The sequence below is a fragment of the Canis aureus genome, chromosome 4, assembly GCF_053574225.1.
Source record: "Canis aureus isolate CA01 chromosome 4, VMU_Caureus_v.1.0, whole genome shotgun sequence".
In the NCBI taxonomy this organism is placed as follows: Eukaryota; Metazoa; Chordata; class Mammalia; order Carnivora; family Canidae; genus Canis; species Canis aureus.
Window position 1 is genome coordinate 66,960,240 of NC_135614.1, and position 21,794 is coordinate 66,982,033.

General features: G+C 34.5%; 1 protein-coding gene across 1 annotated transcript in view; it reads left to right on the forward strand.

The window, feature by feature from the left end:
* The window catches only part of HCN1 (hyperpolarization activated cyclic nucleotide gated potassium channel 1), a 386,229-nt gene that overhangs the window by 337,306 nt on the left and 27,129 nt on the right, over positions 1 to 21,794 (forward strand). Inside the window, exon 6 of the mRNA XM_077896021.1 lies at positions 1,966 to 2,206. Coding sequence (XP_077752147.1) covers positions 1,966 to 2,206 — 241 coding nt within the window. The remainder of the gene's footprint in view (positions 1 to 1,965; positions 2,207 to 21,794) is intronic.

Sequence of the window (21,794 nt, forward strand, 5' to 3'; positions counted from 1 at the left end):
TACATACATATTTTTGAGACTTGTTTCTCAAGCTGTTTGCTTGAGAGAGCTTTCTAAGAGTTTTAAGTAAATATCTCCCAATGGGAACAAAATTAGTCTTTGTAGGCACTCTTTTCCACAACTGAAGCTCCATCTCCCTTCTTTCATTCCCTCCTTTTTCCCTGTTTTTTTTTCCCTTCCCTCCTTCCTTCCATCTTCCATACCTGCATGCATTTTACTGAGCACTTACTATGAGCTGAAACTTACTATAGTCCCAACTCCCACCACGGCTCTTCAGCACCAGTTAAAATTAACCACAAGTTGTCCTCAGTACAGCCACCCATGGAGTCAGGTGAGCATTATTTGGGATTGGGTGATGCTACAGTAGATATCACATGTAACATCTTTCTCTTGTTTTTTTGCTGTGTTCACTTTTTGCTTATTATAGCTGATTTTTAGATATTTTACCATCCTCCATGTAGCCCCACCACTAGAGACTCTTCTTTGCTCTGCACAACTGACAAGATAATACTGTTAAAGATGAAATACTTTCTTTTCAATCTTGTACCCCAAATTTTGTCCTCCCTATATCAGCTAGAATTTCCCTACATATTCCGGGATAAGGTCAGGTCATTCATTTCATGAAGCAAGATTGAAACTTTTTTTTTTTCCCCTCAGTCTTAGAATCCTTTAGTTTGTATAACATATTTTCTCAAAGCAAGAATTCAGGTCTCAGCCTTTGTTAATACCTTCAATTTTTTTTTTCTTCTCACGTCTTAGGAGGGTTTACTTCAGTATCTATGTCTATTAAAAGAGATCACAAATTCAGGGTTCACCCTTTTCCTTTGGGGCTCATTGGAAAAGAGATTTTTGAGAAATGGCATTGTGGTAAAATTTAATTCCTACTATTTATCTCTTAACACATCTAACTTGCAAGATAAAAAAATGGTTGGTCCCAGGGGCTCCTGGGTGGCTCAGTCGGTTAAGCATCTGCCTTCAGCTCAGACCATGATCTCAGGGTGCTGGGATCGAGCCTCACATTGGGCTCCCTGCTCAACCAGGAATCTGTTTCCCCATCTACCTCTCCTCCTGCCTGTGCACTCTCTCTCTCTTTCTCTCTCTTTCCAATAAATAAAATCTTAAAAAAAAAAAAAACTTTGGTCCCATATCTCTATTTTGGCCCAAAGAGATACTACTATGTCTAATCTGGACCAGATCTACAGAATGAAATCAAATGTGTAACTATAGTTTAGAACTGGCCTGGTTCCAGACATAAAACAAACAAACAATTCAGGAAAAAGAAAATATGGCCCCTCCACTCTAAGACTTCCAGTGGAAACCCAAGAGGCTTTAGAAACAGTGATCGTCTGATCTAACTCAGAAACAGATTGAATTTATAATTATAAAGTATAGTTAGATTGGAGTCTTCTTTGTATAACCTTTCTCTGCACACCCACATCGTCCTTACTTTAATGTAAATAACATGAAGAAAAAAACATCAAAATGCTGTTGTCTGGCAGCTGGGCCTTTGTTTCAGAATTCTGGTCAGTAGGTGCAAGCTAGATTGTTCAACACAATGGAGCACAGAAGCAGTAATATTATAGCTAATAGGAGGTATTGTGGCTTCTTTTCTTCATACAAGATAAAAGGGAAACCAAAACTCTTCCACATTTAAGTTCTAATTTTATACATAGTAAATGAATTGGAAATTATAAGAGGTATGGCATATGTATTTAATTCACATTTACTGAGTGTTTAATATATGCCTATACTGCACTAGATGCTGGGAATACAGAATTTCTACACATAAATAAAACATAATTTCTTGCTTTTAAGAGATATGCAGATTATTAGAATTTATGTGTCTTTGGTTCTAAACTAAAATCGCAATATTATGTTATATGTAGATTTTAACTTAAGCATGTGGTTTTCTTCCTGATATGATTAATATTTCTCTTCATATTTGTTTGCCCTTGCCATCTTTAGGAGATAGTCAACTTCAACTGTCGGAAGCTAGTGGCTACAATGCCACTGTTTGCTAATGCGGATCCCAATTTTGTGACTGCCATGCTGAGCAAGTTGAGATTTGAGGTGTTTCAACCTGGAGATTATATCATACGAGAAGGAGCTGTGGGTAAAAAAATGTATTTCATTCAACATGGTGTTGCTGGTGTCATCACAAAATCCAGTAAGGAAATGAAGCTGACAGATGGCTCTTACTTTGGAGGTTAGTGAAAAAGAAAATGCAATGGGGCTGAATGTTGCTTTGCTTATGTATCTTTATCAGAATTTTGGAGATATCAGAATGTTGATTTGTGGCTTTTGACTATGAACTTGTATTTGAATTCTGATAAAAAGTGTCTATAATGGTATGTTTTCACATATCAGTGGTGTCACATGTTCAGTACATGTACCTTTGCTGCTGTATAGTTGGAGTATCTTTTTACCTTCCCAAACTGGAACTTATGAACACTGGCTTAAACCAGATGAAAAGTATATTTTTGTCTCATGCAGAAATTCCAGGAGGGTCAGATGCCTCTCCCCAAGACAGCTTTCAGAGACCCAGATATCATCTATTTTGTTGGTCTGCCATCCATCTGAGTGCTTTTCTCTCTTATACCAGAGGAACTAGTTCTTATCCATCATGTTAGATATGACTCACAGGTGACAGAGAAGGGGACAGAGGAAGTGAAGAGTGAGCAACTTCTCTTTAGAGGTATACCTAGAATTGTCAATGTTGTGCTTATTCATATCTGATTGGCCAGAATTTAATTACCAGAGTACCTCTACATATAAGAAAGGCTGAGGAATGGAGCCTCTGGTTGAGTGGTGTATAAGTCAGGGCTCTCCAGAAAAACAGAACCAATAGGATAATATATATACAAAAGGAAATGAATTGACTTAAGCAAATATGGAGGCTGTTGAGTCTTGTGATCTGCCATTTACAAGCTGGAGACCCAGGAAAGCTGGTGGGAGAATTTAGTTTGGCTTCCCAAGCTGGGAACCAGAGGAGTCAAAGGTGTGCATCCAGTCTGAAGGCAGAAGATGAGATGAGATGTTAATGCAAGCAGTGAGAAAAAGAGAGTCAAACTCCCCACCCACCCCCACCTCCTACTTTTGTTCTATTTACACCTCTAGTGATTTGGATGATGCCCACTCACATGGGGGAGGGCAATTTACTTTACTGAATCTACTGATCCAAATGCTTATCTTATCTGGAAATACCCTCACAAACACATCCAACAATTATGTTCAACCTGGTCACCCCATGGCCAATCAAGTTCATTATCGTTGATGTGATATGAACCTGCCTTTCCTTTCCCTTAAGGCATTAGAGATTTTGTGTTCCTTGGGTGGGTTTTGTACACTGTAAAATTACTAAAATATTTTCTATCTCTACCTCTATCTTATTTAGTTTTGCATTTTATTACTATTTTATTACAGTCTACTGATTATTATCCATACTTTGATTACATTTTGAATACTATGTTGTAGTATTAATCTACCGAGCATATATTTGTGAGTATAGTGTGAGGCAAGATTCTGTATTTTTCCCCAAAAGAGATGTTTTCCACCATCACATATGGAAGATTTCATCCTTTCTGCAAAAATTAAAGTACTTCTTTAATAATATGCTGATATAATATACACTATGGTGACAATAGCAAATAACACTGTATTGCATACTTGAAAGTTGCTAAGAAAGTAGATCTTAAAAGTTCTCATCATACGAAAAAGAATTTTGTAACTATATATGGTGGCAGATTTTACCTTGACTTATTGCAGTGATCATTTCTCAATATACATAAATATCAAAGTATTATGTTGTTGTCACGAACATGCTATGAAGGCACACACATGAATTGTGTCTTTCCACAATGTTCAGTTTTATTCAATTGTAAAGCAAGGTTGACCTAAGCAGTTTCGGGATTCCAAACTCAGTAACATTTTACTACTCATTTAACTCGGCTTCTTACTCGTCACACAAAACAAAGCACAAGACAAGTTACACAGCAAACAAGGTAGAACAGGGGGTAGGAAGTTAATGAACCAAACATGAAGTCGGTCTGTGAACACACAGTTGAGATAAGCCCCAGGTGTGTCGGGGTCAGCCCTCGGCGTGTGCTGCTTATTGTGTCCAAGGAGTGGAGGGTGTCTGTTCTGTTCAGACATCAATCTGGCAGAGTTTCAGTGGCAGCTTTTTGATGTGGTCAGATGTGAAAGGATCAGTACCTTGAAAGTCTGACAATTTGCTGCAAATATCCTCCTTTTTTTAAAGGGATTTGATCTGTGTTCAGACCTCCTCTGTTTCTGCTCATCATCAGTTCTGAGTGTGTCGTCAGCTGGTGCTAATTTCAGCAGTATCTGATCTTAGCTCCAATGCCCTTGGTTCTTGTGTCACTCCTTGACATGCTACTGCTTGACATGAGTGATTCCATGTTACTATATAATTGTATACCTGAAACTAACATATTGTGTCAATTACATGTCAATTAAAAGAGAGGGAGGGAGGGAGAGAGAGAGAGAGAGAGAGAGAGAGAGAGAGAGAATATCGCCAGGGGAAAAGAAACATACATATATTAAATCCACTAGCTTTTTATATATCAGGAAGAAAATTGTGTGTTCTGTACCTTTTCTAGCATACGTGCTGATCCATAGAGGAGCTTTAATCATCCCAATCAAAGATGCTTCCAAATAGCATTGAGACAAAAAAAGTAAAACAACTATAGAGGAGCTGTTATGCTAATATAAGGCCAGTAGAGGCTCTTTTGCATAGAGGAAATAATGTTAGAACAAGCAGAAGAGGGATATTACACACTTTTCTTAGTTTCTACCAATTCCATCAAAACATCAGAAACCTAATGATTAAATTAGACCTCTGGTACTACAGTATCAGAATTGGCAAGCTTAATGTTTAAATATTCCTTAACACCAGGAAACTGAAATATTTTTCTTAGGAAAAGGCAAGAAATCTGTCCTCAAATATCTATAGGTTTATCCTGTAAGAGGCAATTCAAGTGAAGCTCTTTTCCTTCTCAGAAGTGAGGTATAGAATAAATGATCTTTGCTAATTTGTGTTCATCCTTCACAGACTTTATAGTATGCCATCTTTTTAGAAGACTTCTCAGTCAGAATCAATGTCTCCTACTTCTGTGTCTCCATAGTACTTCTCATAGCTTTCTAAAGTCTTGGTCTCTGTCCACCTCACACTGAAATTAATAGTGTAGTTGCCTATCTTCCCTCTGATTTTCAGCGTGTCCATCAAAATCACCAGAGGGCTGTTTAATGACAAAGATGCTCAGGCCCCACCCACCAGGGATTCTGAATCAGTAAGTCCGGATTGGAGATATATATATTTTTTGTTCATTGAAGATTAGTCAGTCTGTACATCTGAGTCCCTTAAAAAAATCAGTAATGATAAAAAAGTATTCAAATCAAATTAGTAGTTGAGAAAAAGACAATTCCATTTTGTTATATAAAAATAAATATATGCTGAGTTGAAGTTTTCTTCAATAACAGCTGAGAAATACTAACTAGGGAAGGTTTTGAATTTTATTAAGTGCTTTTTTGGAATATATAAAAATAACCATAAGGTTCTTATCCATTAATCTATTGTGGCTGAACAAAATATATCAACTCAAGATAATTAGCTTCCTTGACTTTCTCTCTCATCCATGAAAGATACTTTTGAAGTTTCCAGCTTCCCCTTCTTCCCACTCTTCGTCATGATTCTGTGCTGCCTCATTAGCCCCTAAGCCTTTGTGCATTGTACTAAGGAAAAAAGAGTTTTGGGAAGCTAATACCAAAAAAGTCTACTTTCGAAAGCACAGAGGATTAATGTTCAAATAAAGAAAAAAGAGTAATTGAAAGCTGATGGAGTAAAAAATAAAAAATAAAAAGTGTACATGTACAGGCCAAGTGTAGAGATAGGTGGTTTGGGAGAGAAAACATTTTTGATGCAATTAATGGAAGGTTTGATAAATATAGAAACATCTGGAAAGGACTTTGTGGAAGCATTATTATGTATGAAGAATGTATTTTTACATTCAACATACATTTTGTCAATTCAAAGGAACTTTTAATTACTGTGCAGTTGTATTTGTTAATATGACTAAGGTTTTATACAAAGTCTGGAACACTTGTCTCCCTAACTTTATCTGGTTACACTATTAGTAAAGTTAGTTATGGTAATGAATATCCTTGTATTGAGCCATAAAATCATTTCTAGGATAAAAACTAGTTTGTCCTGATGTATTATTATTTTTCAACACCTTGTAACATCTTTATAACTGAAATTAGGCTGTTATTTATTGTTAATGGTGCTTATTTTTGTGATCCCCTACCTAATTTTGGATATCAGGTTTTGTTTACTTCTTGGAGAGAGTAAGAAAACCATTAAAAAATGTATTCTCTACTTTAAGGAAGCTTAACCAATCTAGGCATTGCCTAATACTTGAAGGCTTCTTAAGTTTCACATGCAAAGCCACTTGTGTCTGAATCTCTGTCTCCTATGGATATTAAAGCTATTTCAGTTTTCTACTTGTTTATGAATAATCATTCCATTCATATAACTCAGTTATTCATAATACTAAAAAGCTTTAAAAAATAAAATCTGATGCCGGAACCAAAATTATACCTTAAGAGTTTCTGATGGAATTGAATGGAATTGAGATCCAAACATCCGCATGTAAAAAAAAAATCTCCAGAAGATTCCAAATAATTTTCACATTATATAAATATATATATGTATACAAAGTCCCCTTTTTATTTTCAATAAACTTTTAGTGTTAATTTTGGAACAATTTTAGATAGAAAATTATTTCTAAGATTATACAGAGAATTCCATATATGTCATACCCAGTTTCTTATTTACCATTATTATGATACTTTTGTCATAATTAATGGACCGATATTGATACATTATTAATAAGTAATAAAGCACACACTTTATTCTGATTTTCCCAGGTTTTACCCAATATATTCTTTTCATTCAGATCCCATTTACTTGTAACATCCTCTGGTTTGCTCTTGGTTTTTTGTTTTTTAAAAATTTATTTATTTATTTTTAAAGAGTACGAGGGGCAAGGTTTCATTCTACTGATATTTCCAACTCTAATCCATTACCATATGGATTATTTTGACTTTCTTTTCTTGTTTATCTATAACACTTCACTCAAGAGTAGGAAATCTGGTTTCCACTGTATATTTACCTAACTGTTCAGTGGTAATATGCATGTATAGTGGTTTTAAAATTGTAAAAATATACATCCATAGGAAATAAGTTAATCAACTGGAGAATAAATCTCATGTAAAGTTCTTTTTGCCTCTTCACTCATTTGCAAAGATGCTTAGGTCAGCATCTTATTCCCTAATCTCCTTCAGTGAGGTTGTTTCAACATTTATAATGCATTTATATCCTTTTGTTACATTCTGCATTCTATCCTGAGAACTTCTGACTTCCTAAATTATTGTTTTAATTTGCATACCATATGATTTACTTTTTGTGCTATAAAATTTTATAAGTTTTAACAAATGCTTACTGTCCTGTATTCACCATTATGATATCATATAGTTTCACCACCTCACAAAATATTAGAGGTTTTCTATATATTTTGGATATTAATATCTTATCAGATACATGATTTGCAAATATTTTATTTGCCTTTTTACTGTGCTTGTGGTGTATCTTGAGGCACAAAATTTTTAAATTTTCAGGAAGTCCAATTTGTCTGTTTTCTTTAGTTACCTGTGCCTTTGGTGTCATGTCCAAGGGATAATTGCCAAAGCCAATGTTGTGGAGCTTTCTCTTATGTTTTCTTCTAAGAGTTTTGTAATTTTAGGTTTTGCACTTAGGTCTTTGGTCCGTTTTAAATTTTTATGTATGGTGTTAGGTATTGGTTCAACTTCATTCTTTGCATATGGATGTCTAATTTTCCCAGCACCGTTTGTTGAAAAGACTATCATTTACTTTTAAATGATCTTGGTATCGTTGTCAGAAATCATTTGATCATATATACAAGAGTTTATTTCTGCAACTGTTTAATTTTTTTAAAACTATGGTTTTTTAGAGCAGTTTTAGGTTTATCACAATTTGAAAGTACAGAGATTTTCCATATACTTCCTGCCCCCACACATGCTCATCCTCCACATTATTAACATCACTCACCAGAATGGCCCCAAGAATGATCCTACACCAATACATCATAATCACCCCATATCATGATCTGCCTTAGGTTTCATTTTTGGTATGCTATATTTGATGGGTTTTGACAAAAGTATAATGATATATATTCATCATAATATCATACAGAATATTATCACTGCCCTAAAAATCCACTGTGCTTTCCCTATTTACTCCTCTCTCTCTCTCTCTCTCTGGAATAGTCCCTGAACTTTTTATTACCTCCATGGTTTTGCCTTTTCAGGGATGTCATATGTTGTCATAATACAACATGCAGCCTTTTTGTCATCATTCAGTTGGTAATATGCATTTAAGGTTTGTCCATGTCTCTTTATTGCTTGACAGCTTGTTTCGTTTTGGTGCAGAATAATATTCCATTGTCTGAATGCATCACAGTTTATCCATTCACCTACTGAAAGACATCTTGGTTGTTTCCAAGTTTTGGCAATTATGAATAAAGCTGCTATAAACATCCAAGTTTTTTGTGGACATGTTTTCAACTCCTTTGGGTAAATACCAAAGGGTGTGATTGCTAGATTATATGGTAAGAGTATTTTTAGTTATGAGAATCTGCCAAACTGTCTTTCAAGTGGCTATAATTTTGCATTCCCAAGAGCAATGAATGAGAGTTATTGTAGTTCCATATGCTCACCAGTATTTATTTTGTGTTGTCAGTCTTCAGGATTTTGGCCATTTAGATAGGTGTGCAGTGATTTCTTGTATTTTAATTTGGATTTCTCTGAGGACATATGACCTTGAACATCTTTTCAGATGTTTATTTGTCATGTGTATATATTCTTTATTGAGGTGTCTGTTAAGGTCTTTGGTCCATTTTTAATCAAGTTGTTTTCTTATTGTTGAGTTTTAAGACTGTATATTTTAGATGAAAGTTCTTTATCAAATGTGTATTTTGCAAATATTTTCTTTCAGTCTGTGGCTGTCTTCTCATTCTTTTGATATTTTCTTTTGCAGAGCAGAAGTTTTTTTTTTGTTTTTTGGTTTTTGGGGTTTTTTTTTAAAGAACTTTTCAATTTTAATGAAGTCTAGCTTCTCAACTATTTCTTTTATAGGTTGTGACTTTGGTGTTGTATCTAAGGAAGGCATCTAGATTTTTCCTATGTAATCTTCTAGGAGTTTTATAGTTTATGTTTTATATTTAGGTCTATGAAATATTTTGAGTTAATTTTTGTGAAGGGTGTAAAGACTGTGCCTAGATTATTATTATTTTTTTGTATATTCATGTCCACTTGTTCCAGTGCCATTTGTTGAAGAGATTGTCTTTTCCCCATTGTATTGGCTTTATTCCTTTATCAAAGATCATTTGACTATATCTACAAAAGTCTGTCTCTGGGCTCTCTGTTTTATTTCACTGGTCAATCTGTCTGTTCTTACACCAATACCGCACAGTCTTGATTACAGTAGCTTTAGAGTAAGTCTTGAAGTCGGGTCCATCAATCCTCCAACTTTATTGGGTTGCCTATTGTGGGCCTTTTGCCGCTTTGTGTAAACTTAGAATCAGTTTGTCAATATCCATAAAATAACTTGCTAGGATTTTTATTTGATTGAATTGAATCTATAGATCAAAATGGGAAGAATTGACGTCTTGACAGTTTGTTTTATTTTTTTAATTGTTTTACTCTTTCTTTTTTTAAATATTTTATTTATTTATTCATGAAAGATACACAGAGAGAGAGAGAGAGAGAGGCATAGACACAGGCAGAGGGAGAAGCAGGCTCCATGCAGGGAGCCTGACGTGGGACTCGATCCGGGGTCTCCAGGATCATGCCCTGCGTTGAAGGCGGCGCTAAACCGGTGAGCCACTGGGGCTGCCTGACAGTTCATCTTCCTGTCCATGTACACAGAATATCTCTCTATTTATTTTTGTATTTTTTTATTTTTTCTTTATTTTATTTACTAAGAAGGAGTAAGAACTTCTAAGCATGTCACAACTAAAACTGAAAGCCATTTCATATTTGTTTAATTACATCTAAATCTATAATATATATCTCTTTCCTAATGCCGTTCTCACTTTTTTTTTAATCACTTGCATTAATACTTGTTATTTTCATGGTGTTTCCAAAGAAAGTGCTTTTTCCTTTCATGAATTTCTGAAATGTTTTTCTTTATGAAACCTTTCACTGTCTTTAGATTTTAGTTTTTTGCTTTTTTTCTTTTAGCTTCTTGGGTGAAAAAAATTTAGTATATTTTTCTTAACCATTCTTCATTGTGATGACTGCAATTTGAGTACATATAAATCTGACTATACTGCTTTGGTCAAATTCCATTGCATTTTTTAGATAGTAATTTATTATTACTCTTTCTTTTTAAAATACTTTTAAAAGTTTATTTATTTTTTAAAGTAATATCCACATCCAAAGTGGGGCTTAAACTCAAGACCCATCCAAACTCCTCAAGAGGTGCATGCTCTTCCATCTGAACCAGGCAGATGCCCCTATTATTGCTTATTGCTTATTTCTAAATAGGTTGCACTTTTGGTCTGAAGCTATTGCATAGTGCATGAGTTGCATTTTATTTATATTGTTTTAAAATTTTTTTAATTGTAACATTTGGAGATAGAGTGGCAGAGTGAAAACAAACACATATTTGAATAGGAGAATTACAGAATATCAAATATGTTAAATAAATTATATTGATAGTAAGTGATACATAAGAAAGATGATAAGATTAAAGGATATTTATTTTTTAAAGAAATGAAATGGTCTACAATTACTAGATAATTTAAAAATAAAATACAATTCTAAGGGCACCTGAGTGGCTCAGTCAGTTAAGTGTCAGACTCTTGATTTTAGATCAGGTCTTGATCTCAGGGTCTTGAGATCAAGTTCCATGTTGGGCCTGTGTTAGGTGTGGAGTCTGCTTGAGAGTCTCACTCTCCCTCTGGGCCTCTCTCTCCTCTCCCCTCACCCCCATTGCCATGCATGCTCGCTCTCTCTCTCTCACTCACTCAAAAAAAAAATCCAATTCTATACAGAATATTTTTTCCATTCTACTAATTTCTTGAGACATAAATGATCAGTTATAAATTTAGCCTTATTAAATTAACCAATGAGGTCATCTCACAGTTTTTAACAGTTTAACAAATATTTCTCCTATAGTTTATTCCTATATGAGTCAAATATGTACTTATTCAACCCAACTCACTTCAGTAAGAAATTTTGTAAAATAATATTTTGTTTGGGTACCATGCTTATAGCCACATTTATATCTTCACTATGGAGACCTAAAGTGGCTATTAGTGCACCCCAGGGTAGTGAAAGCACAATCCTTTGATAGATAATTTATGGGAAAAAATAGATTTATATCACTTTCAATTCTTTTATGCATATAGTTGATATTTGTTCAAGTTAAACACCAAATAAGATCATGAAAAGCAGCTGAAACCTAATAATAACAAATTGTACTTATTTAGCATGTCAAGGTTTATAATTCATGCCTCTTTAAGTATCTGATATGGAATTTTAAAATGAACAGAAATATTCTTGTTTTATACTGATTCTATATTCGCATGGCCAATGGTGGTAACTTCATAGTATAATTAAACGGAAGAGCAGGGACCAACTGAGGAACACTCTTTCCACTCTTCTCAAATATCTGAATTAAATGAATATAATCAGCACACAGAACATTCCAACTGAATGGCAAGCAGAATAATGAAATGTAGAGACTTTTCAAAGAACGACCAAACTCAGAGTTTTGTATTCTTTGCCTGACTTGATTTATTTCTACAGTAATACAAAATATATTTCTAGAAGAAATTGATTTTATTTTGTTTTGTTTTAACCCAGAGAAGTTTTTGTGTTGATTTGTTGTTTTCTGCGTGTGTGTGTGTGTGTGTGTGTGTGTTTCAAGGCTGGGGAAAGTGTTAGGTCAGCACATGTATCATCTCATCCAGTATTCTCACCAACAGAAGTCTCAAGTAATGTTCTAGGACAAGCAGTGCAAGAGAATGAACATATAGTACATGCCTAGCACATTCATAGTCCCTGGGGATATAAAGCGGTGAACAAAATAGACAAAATTCCCCAGTCATGTAGCTTTTATTTTATACAGTACTTAAATTTTAGAAATAAAAATTCAATAAGGAAAACTAAATTCCTGAAATATTAAACTACATTACCACATAATGATAAATACTTCTAGGAAAATTAAAGCTAGGAGGAAGCGTAAGGAATGCCTCCCTGCCCATACAACCACTTAAGGAGTAGGTCCAGGCATATAGGATCAATTAGGAAGTCCCAGGCTTCCCATTGGGAGTGACAGTGAGTGAGGATAAAGCAACCTGTGAGATCATGGCTCAGGCCAGGTGGATGGTGAGGCAATTAGTTTCAGGTGTTGAAGGAATGAGGTTCTTGTTTAAAGGAAGAGGAGTTCCTGAACTCCTCCTGACTCTTCCTCTTAGGAAAATGTTATAAAATAAGCCTTGGCCAAGGCCAGTACCTGAAAAGCAACAAAATCATGTTTCAAACTCAGCTATGAATGTCCTGAACTCAAAGCCTATGTTTTGTCTACTGTATATAGCCTTCTCCTATGAGAAGGCATGATGGTTGTCCTCTAGGATATAAACTTTAAACATCAGCTAAGCTTTAGCTTCCTTACAAAGGCATCCATGGCCCTTTTATACATGCATTTCTTAAACACCTTTGAAATCTGTTCATATGTTCCTCTTATTAAATTAATCATATTATTAATACTTTATCCACTGAGTAAGGTAAAGTGTTATTAATATGCCTTATTAAAACTTCAAGTAATGTATCTTTTTTCAATAGTTTATGATTTTTAAATAAAAGCATTTGTTTTTCAAATATAATGTAATTCATTATCATTGTTATCTCTAGTCACCTCTTAACAGCTGCTTGTCGTTCCACACCAAAGAGTTCTAACCAATTCAGCTTCCCAACTTTCTTTCCTTCAAAATATCTGTCTCATAGGTACTTCTTATGGTTGGTCATATGAAACAAACCTACCAGAAGAAAAATAATTCCCATGACTGCTGCTATTATAAATAATTTGATATTAGGTGCTGCTTAATAATGTCTAATGTTTTGCCAGTCTTAAGGAGACTGCCAGGAACTTCATATAGCTAATGTTTACGTTTAGGATCTTTATGCCCAAAATGCATTTGGCTAGATAATGATCATCTGGCATTTTTAAATTTAGAGCCACAGATTTGAAAAACCACAGGAAATCCCTGTCATGATGACTATTCATTATTTTTAAAAGGACTGAAACATCTGCCAATCTGTAGTTTACAGTTGATGCCACCTCTGGTGGACTGTACATTTCTAAAAGCTGATACAGATTTTCTAGAAAGTGTAAAATATCTGTTGATAGTAAGCTCAAAACTTGATTTGTTCAGTCCTTCCATTTTATTTATGAGAAGATCACAGCAGAGAAAAACGATACATATTCTTGTCGATTTTTTTTTTTGCTTTATTGTATTTTGCTTCCTCATGTGTTCTCTTCTTAGATTAGGCTGATGAAATAATTGTTTTAATAGTGATAAGACAGATCTGGAAGATTTTTTTTTTACAAGTTTTAGCCCACCTAGGAGTCTACCTATACCAGATAATGTACAACCACAGCTTTGCTAAGTCATCAAGTGAGAGAGATGTTAATCCCCATCTGTGTCCCCACCTCACAGTTCTATGATTCTATAACGTCATGTATAAATACACCAATGCATAATAAAAAATTAAATTCAAGTGTCTGAGACAATCAATGAAAATCAGGATGAACATTAAGAAGACGTTTTATTAGGGGCACCTGGGTGGGTCAGTTGGTTAAGTCTTCAATTCTTGATTTTGGCTCAGGTCATAATCTCAAGTCGTGGGATCAAGCCCCATACTGGACTCCATGCTCAGCACAGAGTCTGCTGAAATTCTTTCTCGCTCTCTCCTTGCCCCTCCCCTTGCTCTCTCTCCCTCTAAAACAGATAAATAAATCTTTAAAAAAAAAAAAAAAAGATTGTATTTTGAAGTCATAATGTCTTTCTCTCTTTACTAAAGTAGGAAAGGAGGAAGAGGTGAAAGAAAAGGTATGGAAAATAGAAAGGTCTTTGTTACAAATCCGGGTTCTCCTATATCCCTGTGGTTGTTCACAAGGACCATCTTTGGAGCTTTGTAAATAGGCCATACAGGACACACCTTGAACTTACCAAAGTAAAATCTTTATAGGGCAAGTTTGCTTCCTAATCATTACCTGTAATTCTAATTCATGCACTGAATTTTAAAAATGTGTCTCTACCTAGTTCTTAAATTTTAATATTCATCAGAAACTGGGGAAAATGATTTCAGTGAAAATACGGGTTTTTAAAAAAATATGATATTGCAATAATATTGCAAGCTGAAACAAATCTAACAGGTTATGATTCACTTTAAAACATAAAATTATTTTGAATATTTTAAAAATATTATTTTTTCTTTTGAAAATATAAATTTCTAAATTTTGATTAACTAGTAGACTTTGGATTTCACGTTTTACTTTTGTTACTCAAATGATAACTTTTGTAATGATAAACTTCGTGTGCTATTAAAGGAGTTTTTGGTAATATAGAACAGATGGAAGGATTTTTTTACCCATTTTTGTATGCATATCTCAGAGATTAAAAAGTAGCAGGGCTTTCTGTCAAGTGTACCTGGAGGAAAAACTATTTAAGCAGGATGTACATCACCAAGGATAATCTAAGAGAAAACTATCTCCCAGATTGATGTTTTCTTTAAGTCTTCTCCTTAGAGTAAATCTGTATTCATGATTGGAGAAGAACCAATGTGCTCTTTTCTGAAGCCCCAAATTACTCCATTTGTATTTCCCAGGATTCCCCAAAGGGGAGCTTCCAGCACCATGTACTTCCTGCTTTCATTCATTCTGCAGCTTTTTTTCTTTCCACAAGGATCATCTGAATTGTGACCCCTGGCCTCCATATGAAGATTAATATCCATATCCTTTAACATAATCTCCAAAATTCTGTACAATTTGGCCCAACCTATCTTACTAATCTCAACTCATATATTTCCCTCTAGATACCCTTAAACTGACCCCTAATACTACTAGTTCTTAAGCAAGCAAAGGTTGCCTTTGCAAAGATGATCCCCTTGGTTAAAAAAAATCCCTCTCCACTCCTCAGTCTTATACATTGCCTCTTGTATTTTTAAGATACCACTCAAAAATTTTTTTCATCTCCTTTGACAGATGATTTTTCTCTCTACTTTCATAACACTTTAATCTTAACCTGTTATTGAACTATTTTAATTATTATTTTATATATCAGTCTTTCATATTAAATTATGAAATTTATGAGCTTAGACACTATGGTTTCATCCAATTTAAACATGAGGTATCAAAGCACAGTGATTGAACTATAACACATTCAGTAAGAACTTGTACAATGAGTAAATGAATGGATGGATGAAAAGATGGATGGATGGACGGTTGGTTGAATATATTTTCCCTTGTCTCTACTCTTTATCTCTATTCTTTCTGCTCCTTTCTTTCAAGTAACTTATTGGTGATAAATGAGTTCTAGGATATAACACTTGAAACAATGGAATATTACTCAGCTATTAGAAATGACAAATACCCACCATTTGCTTCAACGTGGATGGAACTGGAGGGTATTATGCTGAGTGAAGTAAGTCAGTCGGAGAAGGACAAACATTATATGTTCTCATTCATTTGGGGAATATAAATAATAGTGAAAGGGAATATAAGGGAAGGGGGAAGAAATGTGTGGGAAATATCAGAAAGGGAGACAGAATGTAAAGACTGCTAACTCTGGGAAACGAACTAGGGGTGGTGGAAGGGGAGGAGGGCGGGGGGTGGGAGTGAATGGGTGACGGGCACTGGGGGTTATTCTGTATGTTAGTAAATTGAACACCAATAAAAAATAAATTAAAAAAAAAAAGAAAGAATGACTAAATAGGAATTTTAAAATGAAAGATTGTTAATAGCAAATTTAACGAAGAATACTGAAGCCAGTGTGTTGGACGAAGTGTCTCCAAGCATTCTGATGGACACAATGATGACATGCTTTAAATGTTATGATAAGAATTATCTATATTTCAATGAAGACATGCTTAAACTAAATTGATGGCTATCCTTTTAAGACTATTTTTTTCTTTTATATATTATTTATACTCTTTTATTTTCTCTCCATCTCTAATGTTTCTTGTGATTTATTTGCAGCATTTATATAAAAGATGCACAGGGGCTACAGGACTAAGATACTCCTATATTATATCAATAATATAGAAGATCATTTAACATTTTTATTTGTATCTTCAACCTTAGCATATTTTCAGGTACATCATTTTTATTGAATTAGTATTTGTGGCAGCAAATCTAATTTTGGAGCCATCTTTAATTGAATAATATTTCATATCATTAAGCCAACTACCAAACTTTAATAAATGATCTCTATTTATATTTCTTTTCAATTTTTCAAACATGAAATTATAATGTCTACTCTTCTTTATTTTTTCCACAGCTTCTTAACAGAAGTCACAAATGTGAACTAGATATTAGGCTTAGTATTTTGATAATATCTTACTGTTGCACGGAGTAGCAAGATTCCTTTATGGTTACTTCTTTTGCTGCTTCTGTGTTTTTGCTCTCCAGCCTCACATTTGGCTTTCAAAGCCTCAGCATAGCATTGCTGACTAAGTACTTCTTGCCCTACTTCAGCAGATCTGCTCTTCCTCCATCACAGCTGGGTATGATGAATGAGCTAACATTAGTAAAGCATTCTGAGTTCTTTGGATAAAAGTTGTGCAAACTATTATTATATTGGGACACTCTTTTTAAGGACCATTATCATACTTCATTGTATTTTTGGAATCTAAGAGAAAAAATGAGGGACAAGTGTGTCTCTAGGTAGGCACCCTTCAACAAATTGTGCAAGTAGAGCAACTGTATGGAGAGAACTTGGATTCAGATTTTTAGTTTTAATTGTGATCTTGGGATCCCTGGGTGGCGCAGTGGTTTAGCACCTGCCTTTGGCCCGGGGCGCGATCCTGGAGACCCGGGATCGAATCCCACGTCGGGCTCCCGGTGCATGGAGCCTGCTTCTCCCTCTGCCTGTGTCTCTGCCTCTCTCTCTCTCACTGTGTGCCTATCATAAAAAATTAAAAAAAATAAAAATAAAAATAAAAAAATAAAAAAAAAAATAATTGTGATCTTGTTCTCCTCTCACTTTTTCTGTTCTATGCTATTAGCTTAGAGTGAGGTGAGGTGAAATAAGACCATCTTTCTGTGGGTATAATAAATATTATGGTTTGTGGCATTAAGCATACCCTTGGAAACAAATTTTTTTGACGTTCTCAGAGTCACATTGTTATCCTACGTAAGACTTAACAGATATGCATATGAAACATGCCAGGCTCTTTACCAGACTGTAGTATTTGAGTTTCAAACATTGTTAAAGTTATATTTGATAAATGCCCAACACATACTGTTTATGATCTTAAGAATCCACTCTTTGAGCATGTTCATTCGGAAGGCGATGGTATCCTGTGGGTTGCTTTATGTGCATCATTGCTGGTGGACAGATGGCTGGTTTCTCACTGTGTCCTCATTTCAACTCTATCTCTAGCTTTTTCCTTTTCCAAGTGGCCTCCCACTTGTGCTAATAACAGAGGCTTTTTATTCTGTGCCCAGGTTTTACTTACTCTTAAATTTAGACCTTCACCTTCAAGTGTTAAGGTCCACATTACTAAAACTATACAACTGCCCCAGTGATTTTTCCCTACTGAACCACATTCAATTTAAAAGTTTATGTCCGAGAAGCCTAAGCATATTTTCTTGCTTTGTTATTCCTCTGTCATAATATTGCAAGTTAAACAGTCAAATTCTATCTTTAGGAACAAAGCTAAAAAAGGATCAGGAAATAGCATGATGTGGCAAAGTACTCAGCATCCACAGAGCCAGGCTCTAGTCCCATCTTTGTCAATGGACCCAACTTCATGTCCCCAGGCAACTTTTAAACATCTTGGGGCTTAGGATCATCATCTGGAGTCATCCAGTACTATGATTATGTTGGAATTCGACTCTTGAGGATGTAATCTTTTTTGCCAAATCGCTTGTTTTAATAGCTTTCTGAGCATCCAAAATGTCTTCTGGCCTATTCTAGAGTCCATGATATTTTTCAATTAATGAAGGTTGTATATTGTGTTTGTAGTATTATCTTTGAGGGTATTTTATAAGACAAGACCCCGGCATTCTGAATAGAAATGGAGGCAAGTGATATTTGTGATGTTTCATGTTCTAGTGTATAAAAATTAACTACAACTCTTTTTTATGGGTAGTGAAAAAAAATAGAAAGTGTCAGAGGCTGGTTGAAAATCTCTTTGTGGTGTTACAGAAGGGTACTATTTAAGGGTGTAGGTGTTGAAGTCAGATCTTGAGATGCTGTTGTACCTGGAGAAAGTCACTGATCTTCCCCAAACCTCTGTTTCAAAATCAGAGGTGGTAAAATCAGGGTAATAATAATTCCTACTTCATTAGCCTTGCTTAGGGGAATAAATGATTTAACATGTATAAAATACTTAGAACGGCGTAGAGTATGTGCTGGGATGTTAGGTAGCAATGAAAGTAACAGTGCTGGTGTACTCTAGAGCAGCAGATGCATGTATGCTACTGAGGTATTATTGATTCAGTGCTCATGTGGAGTGAATCAACACAGGAGAATCTGATTGTCAATTTGTGTTATTCTCCGGAGTCAGTGTTAGTCTTAATCCAGTAGCAAAGAAATTCACTCTAAATCAAGTGTGTAAATGGTGGGAAGTAGGGATATAGAGATAGGATAAATAATCTTGAAAGCTTTTTCAAAACAAAGATATCTTTAACTCTGAAAATCCTAATCTCTTGACCATATGTACTCCTGTGAGTGTGCATGCACACACACACACACAAGAAATAATACCATAGAATTTAATAAAATCCAAATTCTCCAAACAAGCAGTGTTTAATGGGCCAGGCATTATACTAAGTAATTTCACATACATCATATAACTCCATATTAGATTAAAATAACTACAAAAATATGTAATATTTACCATTTTCAATATCAATTTTTAAATGCACTAAGAGGGAAATGGAAGAACAAATATATATGTTTTCAAAAGCTGAATTATTCAGAAACATTTTTGTACAGTTTAGAATTAGGAGGGATCTAATCCATTATCTCATCACCTTGTGCAAATGAGGAGCCTAAGACATGCACAAGCACAGAGATTGTCAGGGGCAGGAATGCACTATCATTCTAGGCCACTACTCTTCATAGAGTAACAGGTGAATTTTCTGCAAGTTGTTACCAAAGGTGTTATTTTATAGCGTTTCAGAAAATAAGGATTCTTTCTTCTTAGACTGAATTATCAAACACATTGCACACATACATATACATGCGCACAAATTCCTTCTGGACTCTTGCTAAATAACCTGAAATTACTAATTATAAGCATTTTCCAATTAAGTGTGACTGTTTTGACCTATCTATTATCTATGGAGATACTCTTTGTAGTTGAATTTACTAACAAGGAGAGAGTGAGATTACCTGTCAGAATAGTTCAGCAAAAAGATAATGAAGTGGAAAAAATCTAATGCACTTTAAATTACATTTTATCACCTATTTTGCAGAGTATTATACATTTATTGAAATGTTTGAGTGTATTTAGCAAATTTAAAATACCAGTTTTAAGAAGTCTCTTTGTACCTGATAACACATGTCAGAAGAGAAACACCTTAACACATTAATAACACATGAATGTTTTACTGGCGTGCAGTGAGTAACTCCAAAGAAAGAAATAGAAGGTTCCAAAAATATGTCTAAATATTCTTGCAAGTCAGTTAATAGCCACTCATACAGTCAAATTGGACAAGAATGAGAATATTAAAGTCTAGTACAGATCAGACTGTTTAAAGAAATAGCATTTGAAATCTTAATTGAATGCATTGTGCAGTGCAATGGTTCCCTTATTAATTCAGCACATGTTTACTTTTCTTATAGTAGACAAAACAAGCACGTTAAAATTTCTTGTTTTCTTGGAATTTATAAGATACTCGTAACTATAGAACAGCCACTGATGCTCCCTGCCTCAATAAAAGACTAGAAATATTGGTGCAATATTTACCAAATACTGAAATCATTTTTATATGTGCAACATGCATGTCTGTGCATGTATTACTGTAAGTTGGAAGAGAAAGATGACATAATACAAATGGACTCAATTTCCAATAGGTTACATTTTTAAAGAAATAATATAAATAGGTAAATATAATTATTATTATCATTATATATTTGTGGTGTGACAATGATATATATATATATATATATTATCATTATACATCTTTAGAGAGAAACCAAAATAATACCCCCATATCTGTCTTCTGTATATCTCCCCCTTCTTTTATCTAATTAGAAAGGAAGTGATACAGAGAGAAGTTTCTGAGAATCTTGGAGTTGATAATGGCTTGATTTTGGCTTCAGTGCCTTTAGTACCAAGGCATTCTGGTTATAATTGCAGAGGTCAGAGCAAAAAAGGGGCTCGAACTAAGCCATGTGCTCATTCTGCAGTGTGAAATTTTTGATTGACCTTCTGTTTGGGTGAAACACACAGATGTCTGATCACTTCCTTGCATTGTGTGACACAGCTTTACAAAGATACATGTTATAGATGGAGATTAATTTTTCTAAGTTGATTTGATTTACTTGTGCTGCAATAAGATTAATTGTGCAAGGACAAGAGGATGTTACAGCAAAGAATAATACATACTACAGAATTTCAAAATACTTGTGCTCCAGACAAATAATCCTACATGGAAAATTTCCAGCAAGATAAATTAGGGGAAATGACCATACTTGAGCAAATACATTCTGTAAGTATAATTTTGCATCCTAGGCTTTTATGATAAGACTCTATCCCTGTTTAAGATATCAAGAAAGGAAATTTTAAAACTTAATTACAACTCCTCCCCCCACGTGAAATTGATCCAGTAAAAGTTTGCAGCTGTCCAAAAGGCTTAGTTTTGTAAAGTTTCTTAATTACATAGTTGCTAAAAACTTAAATTTATCTTTTGTAAAAGAGAATTTGTCTGATGGTGTCTGATACCATATGTATAAGAGAACCACAGAGTGTTGCTAAACAAATCCTAGGTCATTTCCAGTTTATGAAGCCCTTCTGAAACACTCATTTGTCATAACTACCTTTTTTTGTGTGTGTATATAGACATATACCTTGCAATTTTGCTGGAAAGTATATTTATTTTTTAGGGAAAAAAAAAGCCAAAATTAACATCCCTGCCATCATTAGTTTGAGCATCTTTGAGCCAAGCCCTTTTGTCACTAAAACTGTGGAGAGAATCGAAACTGGTGATAATTGGTCTTGGCTACATTTTCTGATAACAATCTTGAGATTTTGCTCTGGAACCACAGAAATGAATACGAAGCCAAAATACAGATACCTTTACTACCTGAAAGCTAAAAAAGATTCTGTAAAAATGTTTACTACCCTTCCAAATGAAATTTATTGTTTTTAAAGTGTCTGTGTCTGTAGGACTTCAGAAATACCTAAGAATAAACCTAATTCCCACTGGCTTTTGAGCAAGAAGTCTTTAACCATAT